This window comes from Temnothorax nylanderi, unplaced genomic scaffold (genome assembly GCF_030848795.1).
Source record: "Temnothorax nylanderi isolate EJ_2023f unplaced genomic scaffold, tnyl_v1.0 TNYL_tig0606_pilon, whole genome shotgun sequence".
NCBI classification, from domain to species: Eukaryota; Metazoa; Arthropoda; class Insecta; order Hymenoptera; family Formicidae; genus Temnothorax; species Temnothorax nylanderi.
Window position 1 is genome coordinate 6036 of NW_027249668.1, and position 21040 is coordinate 27075.

Here is a 21040-nt window from a genome sequence, read left to right on the forward strand (position 1 = left end):
TTAGTAGATGTATGGCACGCCATTAATTGCTATCATAATCAACCTTTGTCACGTCAAAACAATATATTTTTTAAAGAAATCATTATTTCTTATGTCTTTCTGAAAAGTTACATCCTTTACATTCAACAAATAACTATAGTCTTTTTATAAAATACGACGTTAAAAAAAGTAATTTTTGAAAGTAAAAAGCGCTTTTTTGTGAGTCAGGAAATTTCCACTCGGACTTTTTCCGAAATTACCTTTTGTCTTTAAATGTTAATCGTAATTACAATAACACAGGCGCGCTTCTAACATTCTGGCGTTTAAATTTAAAAAAAACATGTTTAAAAATCTCGACTTTTCCAAAAGTTATTGATAATTGAAAGTACACTGGGTATCGTGCACCTAGTGTGGTGGAATCGGGACTTTTTGGAAGTGTGGAGTTCTAGGATTAAAATAAAAAAAGGGACCCTATATATATCCGAACCGGAGAACCACTGCAAAATCGGCGTGAAATTCCTCCTTCCAATAGTTGTTGACCTTCTTAAAGGAAACCGTTATTTGGAAATCAATTCCCATTCAAATTGTCATTTTTTGCTGCAACATCCGCCCTTTTGTTACCTTCTATACCTGAATGGCCTGGAATCCAGAAATTTTATTCCTTGCTTCCAGCTCCCTATATATTCCACTATCACCGCATTTTATGTGGGCTCTATCTACTAGCGCCTCCTATATTCATATATACTGAACCATATCCAAGAATATTTTCCAATGGATAATACTTTACACATCTGCAATTCTGTTACATTCCAACGCCCGGAAATAGTTTAATAATTCCTATAAGATACCAAAAATTAAAGAAAATTAAATAAACGCCTCCTAAGAAAACAATTTATGTCCGATGCTTCCTCCTTCTCTCACGTTTTTCGAATGTGTTTTGCGAATATAATCGATCAAATGACGATCACAAATCCTAAGTAAACTCGCTATAATTAATACTATTATCACTATGGTAAATTCGCCATTGATTACGAATATAAAAAACAATGCAATAATAATGATATTAGGAATACAATATGAAATATTTTTATTGTTCGTCAGCAATGTTGAAAAAATAAGTTATATGGTTTACAAATAACACGTAATATAAAAAAAATATTGACTTATTAATTTTTCAAGTTAGACAACGTGATACAGATAGCAAAGTTACAAGTCCCAATATCATTGAGGAAGCACAAACGATGGACAATGTGTCTCGATTATATGTAGGACAAAGTTCCTTGTCGTTGCATCTCCTAAAAAAGACGAAAACGGTTTTTTTAAAGACAGTAAAGTAACTAAGCAAATTTGCGTGGTTAATTTACGAATCGTAAAGTAAAAATTTCTTACAGTAAGTTAGGTTTATTTACGACAATTTTTAAATCAATATATCGCGACTGCAATTCATCAAATAAAATTTGCACGATTATTTGACGGTTATTGTACTCACCATTTTTCGATGAATATCACCACGAGACCAGTGATGATTTTATCGAGGAAAGTCACGATCGAGTACACGAATGCGCTACGTTCCGTTCGAGAGCCGATCAATTCGGCGGTGACGCTCAATGCGGTGACCATCGTGATGGAACTTCCCGCGCCAATTAACACGGCGATGACGTATACGATCGTCGTGTTACTCCCGACGAATTCCGTGACGGCGGCGGCGGCTATCCCAATTATAGCGCCGAGAAAGTAGCAAGCCTACGATCCAACGAAACAAAAATACACCTAGCATCCTTGCCTCTCTCTTCTTCCTTTCCCAACAAACACCAAAAATAACATACAACTTATATGCAAGTTAGAATTTCCTACTCAACACATGTGTTATATTGTATTTACATTGTTAAGTAGGAAATTCTATCTTGCATGTATGTAAGTTGCATGTTACTTGGTCTTTGCTAGGTTTCTTATTATCGAGATATTACCTTGGTACCGCAAATCCTGTTGATGTATTTGAGCAGCAAGGCGGCTATAAATGAGGATACGTACGAAACCAACGGCACACTGGCCAACGCTTGCTTACCATCGACTTTGGTTTCTTCTATATACAGCGGTAAATATACCGTAGCGAGAGTGATAAATAATCTGCTCGCCACGTATAGCATCGCGACCCTTAATAAAATCGTGATGCCGGCCCACGATATCCGGCGATTCAATGAAACGTCCGTTAGTTTGGCCGGCTCTTCGACGTTTGGTTTTGAGGATTTTGGTTGTTCCAAGAGATTCGCTTTCAGGAAAATGTGAAAGAAGACGGTTGCGATCAAGCCGAAAGTTGTGAGGATCAGAGCGATGTTCTGCAAATTAGAATCACATGCACATCTTTCTTTTTTTTTAATCATCCCAGATAGCAAAGAGAATTGAAAAAAAATTCTTTTTGAATTCTCGAATTATGAAATAATCGAATTCTTTTTCCATATTATTTCTGCTTTAAAAGGACTCTTAAAAGTTTAAAAGGAATTAATTTTTATGTCATCAATTTTGAGTCCTTCTTCAGATACAAAAAGAATTCTTTTTCTACTCTATAATAATTCGTAATAAATTCGAAGTTATGCTTACAATTAAATAAGCCAATGGAGCTTTATCTAAACACTATTTCGAATTCATTGTGATTTCTTATGGACTAGAAAAAAGAGTTTCTTTTGTATCTGAAGAAGAATAAGAAAGAATCCTTTACATGATTTATCCAAAAACAATTTTTGTATCAGAAAGAACATAAAATGTACTGGTTCATTTTGTCATCTCTGCACTGTGTGATACTGGAGGTATTATTTAAACTGATCCGCAGCGATTAAGGTCAAGTGTCTCACAGGCTCGCCTTTTATCCTAGCGCGTGAGTTTTTGCTTACGAGAAAGTACTGGCGCATGGTAGCCGCTTCGCGGCAGCGCGTGTTACTAACGCTTACGGTCTTTTTGAAATATCAAAAAGGAATTCTTTTTTTTTTCGAACAAATTACGCGAATCTATAAAAAATTTGAAAAGGTCCTTTTTGAGCTCATAACGATTAGCTGTACTATCTGAGAGCTTTTTTCCTCATACGTACTCTAAATTTATAGTCATCCTGCTGATCCAATTGAACCATCGATTCGCCATCAGTTGGTAGAATGATCCATGTTACGACAAAAGCTATTACGGCCGCGCCGACTTGAGCGGAATATCTATGATTAAGTTTGTCTTGAAATAATAATGTTTTGGACCTCGCTACTCACAAGGGAACGGTACAAAAGTGTCAATTTATTCCCAATTCCGGAAGTCACAACTTTAATGCAGACTTATTGAATACAATTTATGTGCAATTTCTGAATTAGAGTGTGGTTTATGCAAAAATACTTTTCACAGTGCAGTGCACAACAAAAAAGATATAGAATTACAATAAGTCTGCATTAAAGTTGTGACTTCCGGAATTTTTACCTTTCATTTTGAGCCGTATATCCCGTCTAATCTTCGCACCTATAATACTATTCTAGAAATAATTATTTATTCTTTACTATCCCTTTTATTTAATAGTTTTGGCCCGCCCTTTGAACTAAATTGACATTTTCGTACTGTTCCTTTGTCAGCTGCTTCCTAAAGAGTCTCACGTTTTCAAGATATATTACGCAAATCGCATACCTTATTGCGGTCAAGTCAGCTCGAGCTAGGACGGAATTAGTTAACGAGGGAATCATTGACAGATGGGAGATTTGTACGGCCGCCCAACCCGTTTGAAATATCGTAATGCTCGTTACATATAAGAGCATGGCGATCGTGGTAGATGAATTGACAAAACCGCCGAATATTACAGGGAAGGACAGAGTAACCATGACGGAACCGACGACGTGCCAAATTTTCTTCTTGCAATAGCGATCGACCAGAAAACCGAATACAGGTGTCATAACGGCGTCGACGATTTGTCCTTGAATGAAAATCGTTCGATCATTAATCAATAGCGTGACTAACGTAGCATCGTCCGTGCGTGAGTAAATTGACGCATACCTAAGAGTAAAAGCGCACCGGCGACGATAGGTTTTAACAGTGCGACTCGTTGGAGGTAGATTAAAGTGTAGGAGAACCACATAGCAGCCGCTAGATCGTTGAAAATGTGTCCAAGCGCGTAAGCGAGTTTCGTGGACGTTGCTATTCTCCCGACGTCCACGAGAGGCCTTTGCTCGTTATCCATTTTTTAACGAGCGTCTTTCTCGAGATATTGGGTAAAAACTTTCACAATTCTGGTGAATCCATTACGATAGTGTTCTGCAAAAATTCCGCACTCTTATGCATATCCGCACACTGAGAAAAAAAAGCTGTTGCTTCAATTAAAATGCTATCACGGGGTGCCAAAAACATAAGTAGTTTATTTAATTGTATTATTATTAGACCCAATATCTGGATTATTAAATCAATAATTAATTAAATTATTGGTTTAATAATCCAGATATTGGGTCTAATAATAATACAATTGAATAAACTATTTATGTTTTGGGCACCCCGTGATAGCACTTTAATTGAAGCAACAGCTTTTTTTTCTCAGTGCAGGAAATGCAACTTTAACAAGGATATACGAACGAATAATATAATAATCAATTACTGAGGTTTTGCAAAATGCAGGAAGAAGAAACTTTTTTTTGATTGCATGAATATTTAGGAATAGGAATTTGAAAGTTAAAACCCTAAAGATATTGTGTAAATTTTATATACTTTTTCCAACTCAATGAACTATGCGCCGATTTTTTGTCAGTTTTTAAAACACAGCTCTTTGTTAAAGCAGAAAATTTACGTACTTAAATCGATAATCGATTTAAATTTTGATGCTAATAAGTATCTTTATTAAATCATTGTAAAGAATTTACTGTAAAAAATATCACCTCAGCCAGGGTTCATAAAAGGTATTTTTTTATATAATTGATTATATATATCATATTGATTATATATAGATAATATTATATATCAATTCTGTTTTACTTATTATTATTGTTTAAATAGCATAAGTTATCCACGATTTATAATGTACAATAACAAAGATGAAATGTTTGTGACGATGTTATTTCTTTCTGAAGCAAACCTGTGGTCAGCGTTCCTTTCACTTGATTGAATTTTGCTTCAAGCTATTTTCCTTTAGGATAGTTTCTTGTTGAAACAGTTACGTGATGATTGCAATAAATTATAAATAAGTCTAAAAACACGTACGTCATCAACATTTCATCACGCGAGGGATTAGGTATAGATCATTGATATAATAACATAACACCTTATTGCGATAATCCGATTATTTAGATTCAATAGTTCAAACCAAATTATATTTCATTAAAGCTAACATAGCTAAAGAAGATTTTGAACAAACTGTTAGATATTTAAAAAAATTAACTCACACATACACATACACATGTAAATCCGTAAATAAGAACTTGTGTTTTATAGCACGAAGATTGAATGGCGATTGATTTTTTTATGAACGTGACACAATTTTGTATCTTTTCTTAAATTTAACAAAATTAAATAATATATAAAATAGCACGAATACTCGAACGATATACCGCCGAATGCTTGCGTTAACACGTGCTCTATTTCATGACTGAAGAGAAATTTCGTGAACGTTGTCGAAGAAATGATAGGATTGAAATTTGCGTGACGTATCTGTCCAAATGATATCGATCTTTTAAACGTGCCATAAAAATGATTAAAATTAACGCTATCGCCACATATGACGGCGGATATCGCGATATCGGACACCGGCTGTCTGTTCCCGTCACGTGCAGGTGAGAGACTGAGCAGACTGAGCTCTGAAACGTACATTATGCACGTCGTTCTTTACAAAAGATAACGTCAAACTATCAGACGGATTATGGTATAACACGCAGTAGAGCCAGTGATAACCGTAATCTTATCAATGTATCGATACCTACTTGCGCGTCGCACAAGTCAAAACCTTCATTAATTATTTTAATGAACACCCTTTTCCAATTTTTTGCACGTAAGCTCAAATGACGTTTGTCACGTTTATACGAATCTGAATTAACGATATTTAACATGCGAATTCTTTTTGGCATTAGCGAGAATATTTTAATAAAACTGCAAAATTAAGTTCCTTGGCAGTATATTTTCAGAAAAGGATATAATCAAAAATATAAACCAAGAGAAAAAGTGTGCAAATTAGAAACTTGCACATTGCTTCCTCATCATTACTGATTGCTACCATTGCTCCTATTTTATTTTGCTCACAAAACTCCTCTATGAGGAAGCTTGTATTTTATTTGATGCATAATTATTAGTATTTATTAGTTTGGCTTCCTCATAGAGGAAGCTTTATGAGCGAAATAAAATAGGAGCAATGGTAGCGATCTGTAATGATGAGGAAGCAATGTGCAAGTTTCTAATTTGCACACTTTTTTTAATTTTAAATTTAATCTTTTTATGAATTAAAAAAGAGTTAGCTTAGTAGCACAAGCTAAGTAATATTACGGCCGATATTCCGAACAATATTAGATGTTAATAAAATATATATGAAATAGGGGTAGAAAAGACTGAAGAATATACTAGAATTAGAAAAAAATTGCCAATATAATAAAAAAAGTGTGTAAATTAGAAACTTGCACGTTGCTTCTTCATCATTTTTTTTCGTTTATATATAACTCAAGAACTGATCAACCAAATCTTAAAGAACTATATATGAAATAGGGGTAGAAATGACTGAAGAATATAATAAAATTAGAAATAGCCCAATATTTCAAAATTTACAAAAGTTAGAGCAACCACGGGCATTTCTAAAAAAAATTCAAAATTTTATAATGAAAGAAGCCCTTTACCGATTATCGCTAAATTCAATACCAACCTTCTTTAAATGATACTCTATCGATTAAAAAAAAATTAAGCCTGATATCTCAATATTTGCGGAAGTTAGAGCAACTACGGCCATCAAATCCGCACATACACACACACATACATACATACACACACACATAACGGACATTTTTTTTAATGCAATTTTTCGACGTTTTAGAACATTCTGAACACATTGGCAGCGGCAACTAAAAAAAAATTTTTTTTTACGAAAACAAAGCTTCCTCTATGAGGAAGCAATAAAATCTTTCATACAGCAAAATCTTTTAAATGTGTAATTGCGGCCATTTGAAATTTTATTACAAAGAAATGGGGAGAGAGAAAAATTCAAAAGCAACTGACATGGACGATGATGTCATACGTATACTGGGTAAAACAGGCCCTGTAATCTGAGATTGCAAAAGAGAAACGCGAGAGAGGCAGACTCGAAGGAATCGATACCAAAGCAAGTTCTTATACGGTCTCCCGGTCAGGCGACCTAGCAAACTATGGTTACTTCTAACTTCGCACACCATAATAAACAGAAGTAGCAATCCAAAGTACAAAAATAACAGATTATACATTAAGTTTTTACGAAAATATATATTAAATTCCAGTACGAAATGATACATAAAATATAATTTTTGAGAATATTTTATTATTAAATTCATAGAGATGTAATTAAAAATATTTTGTATAAAATCTACATACTAAAAGAATTAGAAAAGTATATATCTTATTTCTATCAATATTAATAGCGACGTATTATAAATTATTAAAGAGTTTTAGTTACTTGCGGTAACAAATAATTTATAAGACTTTTCTTTTTACAGCTAAAAGAAGATTAAGCTGTTACAAAATATAAATGCATTTTATATTTAAAAACCGAAATAGTAGGTAACAAATTAAGTAACAATATTTAGAATTCTTAATAGTATCATATAATTATATCCTAAAGTACTTATGAATTATATAACAAATATTCTTTCACTGAGAATCGTATTAAGAAATAATACGTTTGACTTAATACAAAAAGCGTATAGGTTGTCTTAATATCGGTATATGTCTTAATATCCATACATGAACAAAGGAGAATCTCTGTTTAATCAACATTTATATACAGTTTCTGGATTTTATTACATTTTTCCTAACGTAAAGTATTTTTCCTAAATACATTACGCTATATCTTAATCTTCTCTAAAGCCGTATACTCCGTACCTTCAAACTGTCTTAAGTGAATCTGAAAACAAATGCTTTGATATTTCATGTCATCGACAATTGATTTTATCATAATTATACGTTATTAATTTACCTGCAAATGTAAATTAACTTCGGCGGATCGACTTAAATATGGAAAATTTCCACCGCTTTTCAAGTGTGCTAGTTTTGCATTTGGATAACATTTATACATTTCTTCTCTAACTGCATTTGATAACGCATATTCGTCGAAAACATCTATTATTGTCACAGGTAAATGGCATATTTTCTGAGGTTGTACATAACAATTTATGCAATTCATTGTTAAACGGGACGCTAATTCGGGTTGCGTTAAACTTTCCAGCTATAATTAAAGTATATGCGTACATATAACATTTCTAAACATCTTTTTCCTTTCTGCCTTCTTTCATCAGTTTGAAGAAAACTAATAGCGAATTCGGTTGGACGCACTAGTGCGCACTGGTGCATATTAAAGCTGTCGTACACAAATCAACATAAAGTGTATGTTTAATATAAACGGATAAAATCATGAAATCCTTAATTACCTTTTTTATCAGTCGAGATATCTGCATTTTACTTTAGAGATTAAGTCAGCGCGCACTAGTGCATCCAATTAAATTCGTTATAGAAAACTAAGACACATACCCGTTCTACCATAAAATCAATTGCCTCTATAATCTCTCCGTCAACTTGCTCCGTTGCAAAATTTCCCATTACCATTTTCTTCAGTACCAACGAAGGTAAGATCCAAAAGCTGTGAACATAAAGAAAATACAAAAATGTAATAAAGCAGCAAATTCCAAGTTTTGTCGCACATAGATTCATGCGTGTATCAGCCTCATATTAAAAGTTACGGTTTAAAATCCTCTACTTACACTGCTGCGGAATCATTGTAACTAAATACAGACGTGTCTGTAAAAGTATTGCACAAAACCAGAGATACCACTCTGGGACAGTGTGCATTTATCTCTGTAAATTTCTGTGCCAGAAAGCCACCTGCAAATATATAAAATTTTTAATTTCTTTTATTAGATTGTCATTCAAAAGTAAATATCTTGCCGACGTGTTCTGACCTAGGGAAGCGCCAAAAAGATGGACTTTGTCAAGTTCCAGGTAATCTAACAGTTTCCTGAATCCGTCGCACCATTCCTTTATACTCCAATATACCGGTGCCTCAGCCTGTGAAAATTAAGTTCTCATTTACCGCTTATATTAACACGATTTGAATTAAATCTATACTATTTTACATATATGTTCAAATGTTTCAGAATGCTCATCGAATCTACATATATCTAACTTACCGAGATAACTCTGTAACCTTTGGCAGCCAGACCCAATATTTGCCTAAAAAAAATATCAGCTGTACCACAGACGGGTGGAAGACATATGAGTGGGCACTTGATAGTTTTTGGATTAGAATCGTACACCTTCCATCCCTAAAACAATTGCAGAAACATATCAAGATGTTCTTTTGTTTACTTCTATGCTTATAAATACTTATCAGACAGATGAGACCACCCGCCACTTGGCGTAAATCGATGGTAAAAGGTGATAAAAAGAGGAAAGGCGGAAAACAGCTAGAGATCGAACGATTAGAAACCGATAATGATAGGAAACAGTACCTTAGTGCCGTCGGCGTCGACAACGATTTTCCTAAGCGGTACAGAGCTGCGAAAGCTCAGATATTCCTGAGAGCGTGACAGCTCGCTCGAGTACGACATATTTTGTTTTCGCTCACGACTCACGACTCACGACGCCAGTCGGTACCATGATGTCCACGATTATGTCGTGGTCGGTACGTTGCATCGCGTTATCGTCACTCGATGACAGTCGCGTTCTTCTCGACATTGGAAGAGGGATTGTACATTAATTGCGATAATGATAATGTAACTTGCATAACGTGCGTTGCCAAAATATATTCGCGGCCAATGGCCATCTGGGCGATTTTTAACAATTTTTAAGGCCGGTTTTTCCAACTTGTTGGTAAACTAACTAATTAGTTAAATCATATTATGTCTTTGTTTTTCCTTCAAATTAGGCAAAGATAGACATATGATTTAATTATTAATTATAAGTTTACCAACAGGTTGGAACAACCGGCCCTTAATTGTTAAAACGACGTTAACGAGCAATTTTGTGTGATTTCTCACAAATCCGAGATCGTAATCTCTTCTGTCAAAAGTTAGCTGACCGTTAGCCGAACTTATACTTTTTACCATTCAACACCGTCGAATTTTTAGAAAATCCCTTATTTGTGACAAAGTAACAATCCTCCGAATATCGACTTGGGGTGCGATCCACTTATAGACTAGACCGCTTCAAACACTTCAGAGTATATTAGAGACCCTATAATAAGAGATTGGCCATAATTAGGGTCTCTACATAGTATCATTTTGTTTTTGTTTAACATTTGATAAATAACAGGATGAAATGTTTCCAAGAGCGTTTTGAGCACCAAGTGGACCGCATCCCTAGTCAGCGGTCATCCCAAACACTATTGATCCCGCCCCTCCTTTGGGATGCGATTCCTTTTTCTAATAGATCGAGACATACCTACCAACCAGTTTCTTTAACAACCTTACGCACTACCTTAACAGCAGAGCATCTTTGGAATAATTAAGGCAAAAAAATATTTTTGAATGGAGGGAAAATCAGCTGGAAAGTACAATTCATCCTGAACATTTCATACATTTTATTGTTGTCTGAAATTGTTTATTGGCGTCAGAATTTTTTTCTCTATAAAAATATTCGATTTCTTCTTACAAGTAAACCTCAGAGAAAGTTTCAATTTTTTTCAAATTTTTTACAGTTATTTCTTATATCAAAATATAACAAAAATCTATCATTACTTTCAGCTCAAATTTATTTTTTAATTTTTTTAATTTTATACAAGTACACGACTTTACACGTGTTTAATGCAATATTTTTTAAGAATAAATGTACCCGAAATTTTGTAACTCGGCACACATATAGAACATTAAAATAATATATAGTTTAATTATTTTTTTCCACGTCTTGAAATAAGATGCGACTATATATGAATTCTCTCTATGTTTAATTTCTTGTTCCTTATTCCTCTCATTGTAGACCGGGAGCCCGTAACACAAAATTTGTGTCAAATCTTATTCACCGGGAAACCCTATATATTCGATAGAGTACATCCTTCTAATATTGAAAAGTCATTTCTTACACCTGGAGGGTGGGACAACCCCTGCGGGGGAGTGGAAAAAAAGCAGAGGGTGTGTCAAATTTTATTCACCTTGAAACTTATTTGCTAGTTAGTTTTTAATAAATAATTTATGAAAAAACGTTTCTTACACCTGGCAAGCGGGACAAAATTGTTCTTACAGGTTGTAATATTTCACGAGGGTGATGTCAAATATTATTCACTTTGAAATTTATATGAGAGGTAAGTTTGAACTATAAATAATACGAAAAAAAATTCTTACGGCTTGAACGCGGACCAAACGAGTTCTTACACTGCTCTGAAACTAAAAATTAAGAGCGCCCACGACGCTCTTTTGCTGCAGTGCGCACACGGTAATTGTAACTTGTTATATAGAAACTTGAGAAAATTGAGAAAAATTTTATTCTAGCACCGGACTTTATCAACACACAATAAAAAGGGTTTCGACCATAGACTTATATAGATAGACCGTCGATCTTCGAACGCGTGCTCTCACGGCAGAGTCCGAATGAAGAAAATGAAGGTATTGTATTGTTATTTAAAATTGATTCCTCTACAATTCTTAGCAAATATTCATGAATTATGTAATTTCAGATCAATCAGAGGAAATGGATGACGATGAAATCGGTCATTCTATGGACGACTTAGAATTAAATTATTCAGATATAAATTTGAACTCCTCCTCTGAGGATTCAGACAGTGACGATGAGATTCAGAATATTTGATTTTATACATTATACGTATTACTTTAATAAAAAGAATGAATAATATACAATGAAAAATTATTCCACATTTTATTGTCCATCTATTTTGCATGTTCGTAAGTGACAAACCCGATTTTATACTAACATACTACATTAAAGGAAAATTACCGTGTGCGCACTGCAGCAAAAGAGCGTCGTGGGCGCTCTTAATTTTTAGTTTCAAAGCAGTGTAAGAACTCGTTTGGTCCGCGTTCAAGCCGTAAGAATTTTTTTTTCGTATTATTTATAGTTCAAACTTACCTCTCATATAAATTTCAAAGTGAATAATATTTGACATCACCCTCGTGAAATATTACATTGTTTACAACCTGTAAGAACAATTTTGTCCCGCTTGCCAGGTGTAAGAAACGTTTTTTCATAAATTATCTATTAAAAACTAACTAGCAAACAAGTTTCAAGGTGAATAAGATTTGACAAGGACACTTTCGAAAATTACATGTTCGTTATAATTTTCTGCATCTATGTCCCGCCGACCGACCTCAGCAATATTATGTACCTTTCTTACTCGATTAAAACAACTAATTCTATTAATATGGCGGTGAATAAGATCTAACACAAATTTTATCGCGGGCTCCCGGTCTATTGTGTATGAGCCCTTAAACTATTATTTTTAGTGTTTTATATGTGTGCCGAGTTACAAAAATTCGGGTATATTTATTCGTAAAAAATACTGATTTAAACACGTGTAAAATCATATAAATGTGTAAAATTTTAAAAATTATAAAAAATAAAAAAATCTATTTGAGCTGAAAAGTAATGACAGATTTTTTAATTTTTGATATGAGAAATAATTGTAAAAAAATTGAGAAAAATCTGCATCTCATGTTCCACGAGGTTTACTTGTTAGAGAGAATAAAAATACAGAGTAGGGGAGACCGGGGCTATCTGTCTACGGGGGCTATGTGTCCACAGTACTGCTATCTCAAGTTTTAAGAGACAGATGTCTTTACCATTGTAACAAGTAGTTGAAAAATGCCCTACGTAAGATATTTAAATGTTGTTTGTTTTCTTGCAATGCCTCTCGCAGACGCTATATACGTTAAGAGAAAAGCGAAAACAATTATTCACATTTTTCGACGGTCGAAAAATTTGCTGTGCGACAGTAGTTTAACTCGAATTAAAGTAAGCAATTCATAATATTATCAATTAATATATAGTTATCAGGTGTGAGAAGCGTCAAATCTTAATTCCGCATTATCTAAAATTGGCAACATGTTAAAGATTGAAAAACGTGGTCGGGGCTATCTGTCCTATTTTTGATGGGGCAATGTGTCCACACTTCAATGACGAATTATTCTTTTATAAATAGATAATGGTGCGTAACTACAAAAGAAAGACTTTCCTTAAGACGGATAAGGTAGACATATCCAATAAAATTATATTTAGAGCGATTAAAAGAATAAAAATCGAGCGAGAATCTTTCGCAAAAACAGCGTTAGACTTTGGAATAAATGTTCGGGCTCTCACTCGCTACTGTAAAAAAGTGATCTACGAGCAACTACTTGATCCTGCGATTCAAGAATTGTCACCAAATTTTTATTTTAAAAATACACGTCAAGTTAAATATATGAGTTTGTCTTAAATTATTGAGTATTTTCTATTTCAAACGCTGTCGAGGATAAAGTAAAGGCCCCAAATAAAAAAAAAAGATTAAAGAATTGAGGGGACAAAAGAAACTCATCACATTGATTTTGCAACGGACTCAAAATCAGTTTGATGCCATCGTATATAAAGAAAAGTCAGCTCTACGCAGGAAACTTGTCAAAAAAATCTACACAAAGTGCCTACTACTTTTCTGACTCCAACGACTAGGCAGTTTTTTCATGTATATTAATAATAAATAATACCTATTATAAATAAATATAAAAATTAATATAAATAATGTGTTTTTTATTATGTGGACAGATAGCCCCGCATATGGGGCTATCTGTCTACGCTTGACTTGTTCACTTAAAAAATTCGCCTCTTTAAAATGTTAAAAGATCAACAATTCTAATTATAATAGTAAGGCTCACAAGATTACAAATCAATCGAAGAAAAATGGAGCGTTGAGCCGTAACAAGGTGTTGGTGTTCGTATATTCTATACTTAAGTAAAGAAGTAACGAATTATAATGTACGTACTGTACATATATATATAAAGTACATATATAAAGAATTTATTGCGAAAAATATTATTGCGAAAAATCCTGGCTGAGGTAATATTTTTCGCAATAAATTCTTTACAGTTTTTTAAATAATTAAATCGTGTCGATTTAATTCCGGGGAGGGAAGGGTATTAATGTTCCAAGATAGCTGTGTTTCAAGTCCGACAAATTTGCGGCGCGCAGTCTATTAAGTTGGAATATATGTATATTGTATATGTACAGTATGTACATTATAATTCGTTACTTCTTTACTTAAGTATAGAATATACGAACACCAACACCTTGTTACGGCTCAACGCTCCATTTTTCTTCGATTGAATTCTAATTATGCTTTTTTTTTAATAGCAAGGTTGTAAGGTTATACCATTAAAATTTTAGCCAAATATCTTTATTAGTTTTTTAGTAAACTTGAAAAAAGCGTAAAGTGTGGACACATAGCCCCGGTCTCCCCTATTATATATGTCTCGACATGACATCGCCGACGTAATTACGTACTCACGTAGTCAAATCTGTCGAGAACAGATTTTGAAAATGTTTACTATGTCGATAGAATGCCAGCAGAAATATAATAGATTCTGCTAACAGAATATAATGACAGATTGATTGCAGAAACTGAGCAAAATTTGCCATATGTATTCCATTTATAAAATATGTTTTTGTTTTCGAAATGAGACAGATTCTGCTCGGTTTCTGCCGACAATCTGCTGTCAGATTATATCGGCAAGCTCTATCGGCAAAACACGAGTTTAATTCAGAATTATATCAGATCTGTTGCAATATCTAAGCGAAATCTGCTGCCAAGCTATTGTCATACTGCGGGAAGATTGTTTACTGGGCAGTATCGTTGGTTGCAATGTATGTACACTCGCGGACAGAAAGGTTGTCCGACTTATACACCCGTATTCATACTATGAAAACGGCTCAAAGTCGGACAACCTTTCGGACAACCTTTCTGTCCGCGAGCATACATATAAAGAGCAAGAATCCCGGCCTAATAAAAAATATCTTTAGTCGTTTTGCTAACGTTATAATTTTCTATTTTTTAATAAATCTTTTTCGCGTGCAAATTAATATTAGTCTCGTCTTACTTCATTTCTGGATTAGGCGATCGCGTAGTCCGCTTTTTTTTAACCATTTTAGGTGTCAATAGTACCCAGACAGCACAGTGATGTTTTAGAAATGTATTAAAAATGTATATATTGGACGTTTTTTATGTATTTTAAACATTCGGATTAAAGTTTTGAACATCTTTAGGATAAAGACGTACAGTGTTACTCTTTTGGACTTCCCAAAGACATCCATTTTAAGAATACAATGGACCAAAAATGGACCTATTTAAAACATTGCGAATTCAAGCAGACAAAGCAAATATAGTCTGTTCGCCAAACAATTAAATGTGTGACTTTGGTTCTCATTTTTTGAGATTCAATTAATTACATTCAATTGCCTGCCTGATGAGTATAGGATAGTTGTTTTACCTGCTTTTGTATAAGTAGGTAAGTAGGGGAGACCGGGGCTAAAACATCTACGGGGTAAATACGTCTAATCAAATATCTCGGAACCTGTATATTGTGCGAACTTGCTATTAACATTGTAAACGCTGCTTATAGTACCCATGTGACCAACGGAGTTTCGGCAGGTTACCTGCTGTGTTATGATTTTTACGAGGGCAAACGTGTTTTCGAAAGGTGAAAGTTACATTTTGTGCGCGTGGAAATTTTGTAATATCTGCAATAATATTTGCTCTCCAAATCTCGAGATACGTGATTATAAAGAATAATGCATGCTGAACACGAATCCAGTGTAGTTTTTTCATTATCGTTGATGTCTAATATTTCGTGGGCGATCAAACCTGAAACTTGTGTTTGGGGCTAATCGGTCAGTAAGCAGTCCGGGTGCATTTCCAAGGCATTTTCGGGCTTACTGCATATGGAATATGGATGAGACGGGAATTACAACCGTTCAGACACCGAATAGAGTCATCGGACGTCGAGGAGTGAAACAAGTCGGGCGAGTGACTTCTGCGGAAAGAGGAACCCTCGTAACTATTTTTTAATAATGTTTCGCATAAAAATTTTAAATAAATTTTTATATTTTTCTCTTAAAAAACAATTATTGCATGTATCCTATTATTTTTTAGGATTAGATGTACGTATATGTATTGAAAATGCAGTGCAGACTGTTATACCCCGGCATTTTTGAGATTTCAATTTTTCCACCGTTGTCGTTTTTGCTCTATACCGGTTAAACAAAGCGACGTAGACAAAAATTTCCTATATAAATTTTGTAGCTAAAGGTTCACTCTTTACAGTGGTATACCACATTTAACTACAATTATTTATTTTGTTGTTAAAAATCGGCACCGAAAAAAAACGGACTGTTTAGCCCCGGTCTCCCCTATATATACAATTAGTGTTATTCATTTTTTATGCAAATTGGAGCAATTTTAATAGTTTAATTTAGTGTAGGTACATATGATGAGCAATAATACGCTTTTAATAATGCATAAAGAAAGTTATGAATAGTTATGAATAGAATTCTTAAAAATTCTAAAAATATAATTAATATTCAGATATATATACTATAATGGGGGGGGGGGGGATTCTAGTATTGCACAAAAGAATAAAATAAAATTAAAAGTATAAAGTTAAGAAATTTTTTAGAAAATTTATATAATTGATACATTTCTTTACTTATATTAAATACTTTATTAATATCACGTTTGTTGTTAAAAAGCAAATATTTATTTGCAACTTTTTTATCTGCCATTTCTATTTACTTATTGTTAGACCGTCTGTGATTATGTAAGATGGACATTTTTAAAACATCCAAATGTAAATATGGTAATTATACAGAAAGAGGGCAACTCACCGATTTCAATGACCTTGACATATGTTGTCAAGGACGTGTAACATTTCCTCATAACTTAATCGGCGGTCATTGCTTATTTAACAATCTGTAATGATCGCAGCGATCTGTAATGATGAGGAAGTAAAATGTGCAAGTTTCTAATTTGCACATTTTTTAATTTTAAATTTAATTTTTTTATGAATTAATAGAGGGTTAGTTTAGTAGCACAAGTGGAATTTTACATCGACGCAATGTCAAATCGATGTTGACTTTGGGAGTTTAGGCTACATGGTCCATATATGAACTTTGATCGCGTATAAAGCTGGGTCTAATCAACCAAATCTTAAAGATTTATATATGAAATAGAGGTAGAAAATACTGAAGAATATAATATAATTATAGCCTGATATCTCAAAATTGACGGAAGTTAGAGCAACCACGGCCATTTCTCAAATAATTCAAAATTTTATAAAGAAAGAACTTTTTTACCGATCCTCGTCAAATTTAAAACAACCTTCCTTTAATGTAGGGTCCTGTGAACTTGGCACACCATACCTAAAAATCTAAAAGTTTTTTTAGAGTTCTGACTTTCTTTTGAATAGTTCTAGAGTTCTAGATAAGCATTTTAAATAGTTCCGATGATTAAATACAAAAAAATCGAATGTAAAAATATGGTGCGCTAAGTTCACGCAGCGCACCAAATCATGAAAATCAATTATTTCTTTGGAGTTCTAGTTTGTTTTACAATAGTTCTACAGTTCTGTATCAAATATATCAATAGTTCTAGCAATTAGAAGCAAAAAATCGATTTCTGAATATCCAGTGCCCAAACTGTAACACCTATCTAAGAAAGATAACAGTTCCGACCGGATCGTATTTTTGCGTCTTTTCCACGTAGTTTTGCAAGAAATTTTAATCACTTTCCAGTAATGCAATTATTTTAAAAATAAAAACCATATTTAACACATAAGAAATTTTCATTTGAGAGAAATTTTTTTACACGTTCTAGCCGATCTGATAAGAGTTCTGCGTAGCGTTCCCTAAGTTCTACAAAAAAGTCATATAAGTTTTGTTGGTTAGACCGAGAACACGATAGTTTTAAAACAAGAAGCCTGGAACAAGATTTTTAACCGAGAAAATCGAAAAAAAAATTTTTCGATAAAGAGTAAAGTACCCTTTAGGATCTTGTTCTGGTCTTAAAAATTTTGTTCTGAGTTGTTCTACGCTGTTAGAAATATGTTCTAAATCGACAGTTTTGTAAGTCATTTTGTTTACGAATAAATGGCCAAAAACTGTTAATTCCTAAATTTTTCTTTTTTCAATATCTCTTAAAGTTTTTAACTAATCAAACTAATATTCTGGAACAATGTTTAGAACAACCTGGAACAACCTTGAAAAGTTCGATTTTCGAAAAATGGGGTGCCAGGTCAAAAAATCGTTTTTATTAATTTTCCGCGAATATTTTTATTTTAAAAATTTGATCTTCTGGAACAATTTAGAACAAGTCTAGAACAATCCGGAACAACTTTTAAAATTTCAAAATTTCAAAAATGGGGTGCTAACTTCACACAGGTAAGTTTATTGAAGGAGAAAAAGAAGGACGCTGTGGAAAACGATATTTAAGAAATCCTGTTAGACAAGCTGTTGTGAACGAATTACAAGAGAAAAGTGTAATGAAATATAGAGTCGAAATGGCAGAAAAATTAATGCAAAGTCATGATGATATTGAACCTCCGCATTTATTTGACGCAAATGTTTTACGAGTTGCTAAACAAAACATTAAAGAAAAAAGTTATTTTGATAAAAATTCAATAAAGGCTTTGGAAATTATGCAGTTAGGTCCATTCAAGAATATTATTCATAATATTGGTTTAAATCCATTTTTTGTACATTATTGGTCAAATTATCAATTGGACGTATATAGAACATACACATTAGATGAGACAGCTTGTATTTACCTTGATGCAACTGGAAGTATTATAAAAGAAATTAAAAGGCCTGATAAATCAAAAAGACTGGAAGTATATTTTTATACAACTGTGTAATTAATTCTGAAAAAAGTGGACTTTTTCCAGTAACACAGATGTTGTCTGAAAGACATAACACAAATTCCATTCATTATTGGCTGATGGAATGGATACGATCCGGTGCACCACGACTACGTGAAGTTGTATGTGATTTTTCACGTGCATTATTAACTGCAGCTATACAAAGTTTTACCAATTACTCTACGCTTGACGAATATGCAGACGCTTGTAAAGAAGGTAATTTACCTGCCTGCTACATACGTATTGATGTAGCGCACTTTATAAAAAAATATTCAAACTTCTTAAAAGATTCACGTCCATGCATAAAACAATTTTATTTACATATAATAGGGAAATTAATTTTATGTCAAGATATTGAGGCTGCAGCTGAAATATTAAAAGGAATTCTAATTATTACTCAAAGTGAAACAGAAGGTAACACAAGAAATGAAAAAACAATGTGTGAAGAATATAAAATAAAAATAAAAAATCTTTTTATCCAATATTCAGAAGATGTTACCACTGATAATATAGAAAAATATAATGATGTAGAAGACGAAGAAGAAAACAGTTTTAATAAGTGGAGTCATTGGATACAAAATATAAATGATAAAGTTAAAATTTTATTGGCTGATAATGAGAGAGACAGAGAAAATGCTCATTATTTACCAAAATTAGCTGATTATATTATGAAAGATGTCAAATTGCTACCTTTATGGTCTTGCATATATCGAGATAACTTTGGCTATGGTAGAATACCTGCCAGTGCTTCCGTAGAAAGTGATTTTAATATAATAAAAAATATTATGTTAAAGACAGAGCAGACACCTATGCGTGCAGATGAATTTGTGACAAAGCATATGGATTTCATAAGCGGTCGATTAAAAATAGCACATGCAAATACTAAAAATTCTGATTTAAGAGATATAAGAGTAGAAGAAAATATTCCAAGTCCAAGAGATATAAGAGTAGAAGAAAATATTAATCCAAATCAAGATAATAATGAAATTGTCAGGGAAGATAATATAAGAAACAAGAAAAAATGTCCAGCTTGTGAAAATGGACATGAACCGACCGGTGGACATACATGTTATGTATGCAAAAAATGTGTACATGCCCTGGATGGATGTTCTATGCCAATTGGAGAAGAAGGATATGGACAGCAGCGAATATGTATGGACACAACATAAACAATCTTCAAGATATAATTGCAACAAAAGAAGTTGAAGATTGGAGAGGTTTGGCTACAGCGGGCACAAAATCTAAAGGAAAATATTTACTAAGGAAAAAGGATAGTATACAACATGAATTATTATTAGATACTAATATACGTAAGATACCAATAATTAAAAATGGGACTAATATATCTTTGAAATCAATTAAAATTGGAAAGAACAATTATTCCTTAAGAAATACTTGTTCATTTGATAGCATATTACAATTATTTATTGCTGCTTTTGCTTCCTCATAGAGGAAGCTTTGTTTTCGTAAATTTGTATATGAACTTTTGATTGTGTATAAAGTTGGTTCTAATCAACCAAATTTAAAAGAATTATATATAAAATAGAGGTAGAAGAAACCAAAGAAAAGATTGTTTTTGCTTCCTCATAGAGGAAGCTTTGTTTTCGTGAATTTCGTATATGAACCTTTGATTTCGTATGAAGTTGGGTCTAGTCAATCAAATTTAAATGAATTATATATGAAATAGGGGTAGAAGAAACCAAAGAAAATATTGTTTTTTGAGTTTTTGATGTTAATATGTTTAGAGTGTTCTGAAACGTCGAAGTATCGCATTAAAATCGCATGTCCGTATGTGTGTATGTGTGTATGTGCAGATTTGATGTTGTGGTTGCTCTAACTTCCGCAAATATTAGATATTGGGCTGTTTTTTTTTTTAATCGATAGAGTATCATTCAAGGAAGGTTGGTATTGAATTTGGCGATGATCGGTAAAGGGGTTCTTTTTAAAAAAATTTTTGAATTTTTTTAGAAATGCTTGTGATTGTTCTAACTTTTTTAAATTTTGAAATATTGGG

At 33.1% G+C, this 21040-nt stretch overlaps 2 protein-coding genes across 4 annotated transcripts; both read right to left on the bottom strand.

Annotated features, from left to right (window-relative positions):
- Window positions 1-1049: 1049 nt before the first annotated feature.
- LOC139784284 (major facilitator superfamily domain-containing protein 12) lies at window positions 1050-5826 on the bottom strand. 3 transcript variants are annotated; one of them, XM_071723449.1, is made up of 7 exons: window positions 5373-5826; window positions 3994-4251; window positions 3631-3913; window positions 3062-3176; window positions 1947-2315; window positions 1469-1722; window positions 1050-1274 (listed from the first exon to the last, which is right to left on the bottom strand). In XM_071723449.1, exons 2-7 carry the CDS (start codon window positions 4175-4177, stop codon window positions 1154-1156), a joined length of 1326 nt encoding a protein of 441 aa, XP_071579550.1. In that variant the 5' UTR covers window positions 4178-4251; window positions 5373-5826; the 3' UTR covers window positions 1050-1153. The 3 variants fall into 3 exon arrangements, with proteins under 3 accessions (XP_071579550.1, XP_071579549.1, XP_071579551.1); XM_071723448.1 differs by having other exon boundaries at window positions 5367-5826; XM_071723450.1 differs by lacking the exon at window positions 5373-5826 and adding an exon at window positions 5060-5354.
- A 1905-nt stretch (window positions 5827-7731) lies between these two features.
- LOC139784285 (maspardin) lies at window positions 7732-9808 on the bottom strand. Its single transcript, XM_071723451.1, has 7 exons — window positions 9654-9808; window positions 9333-9467; window positions 9105-9210; window positions 8907-9027; window positions 8677-8785; window positions 8126-8374; window positions 7732-8053 (listed from the first exon to the last, which is right to left on the bottom strand). The coding sequence occupies exons 1-7, from the start codon at window positions 9750-9752 to the stop codon at window positions 7994-7996; spliced, it is 879 nt and encodes a 292-aa protein (XP_071579552.1). The 5' UTR covers window positions 9753-9808; the 3' UTR covers window positions 7732-7993.
- Window positions 9809-21040: the final 11232 nt, after the last annotated feature.

What these genes read in the sequence shown, in the direction of transcription:
- LOC139784284 (XM_071723449.1), bottom strand. Translation starts at nt 4,177, where the DNA reads ATGGATAACGAGCAAAGGCCTCTCGTGGACGTCGGGAGAATAGCAACG. An exon ending in CGGTGCGCTTTTACTCTTAG is followed by an intron (nt 3,914 to 3,993) that starts GTATGCGTCAAT and finishes TTTTCATTCAAG; the next exon opens with GACAAATCGTCGACGCCGTT. An exon ending in ACAGGATTTGCGGTACCAAG is followed by an intron (nt 1,723 to 1,946) that starts GTAATATCTCGA and finishes GTTGGATCGTAG; the next exon opens with GCTTGCTACTTTCTCGGCGC.
- LOC139784285 (XM_071723451.1), bottom strand. Translation starts at nt 9,752, where the DNA reads ATGTCGTACTCGAGCGAGCTGTCACGCTCTCAGGAATATCTGAGCTTT. An exon ending in TTGATTTTATGGTAGAACGG is followed by an intron (nt 8,375 to 8,676) that starts GTATGTGTCTTA and finishes CTTTAATTATAG; the next exon opens with CTGGAAAGTTTAACGCAACC. An exon ending in AAGTTAATTTACATTTGCAG is followed by an intron (nt 8,054 to 8,125) that starts GTAAATTAATAA and finishes ATTTGTTTTCAG; the next exon opens with ATTCACTTAAGACAGTTTGA.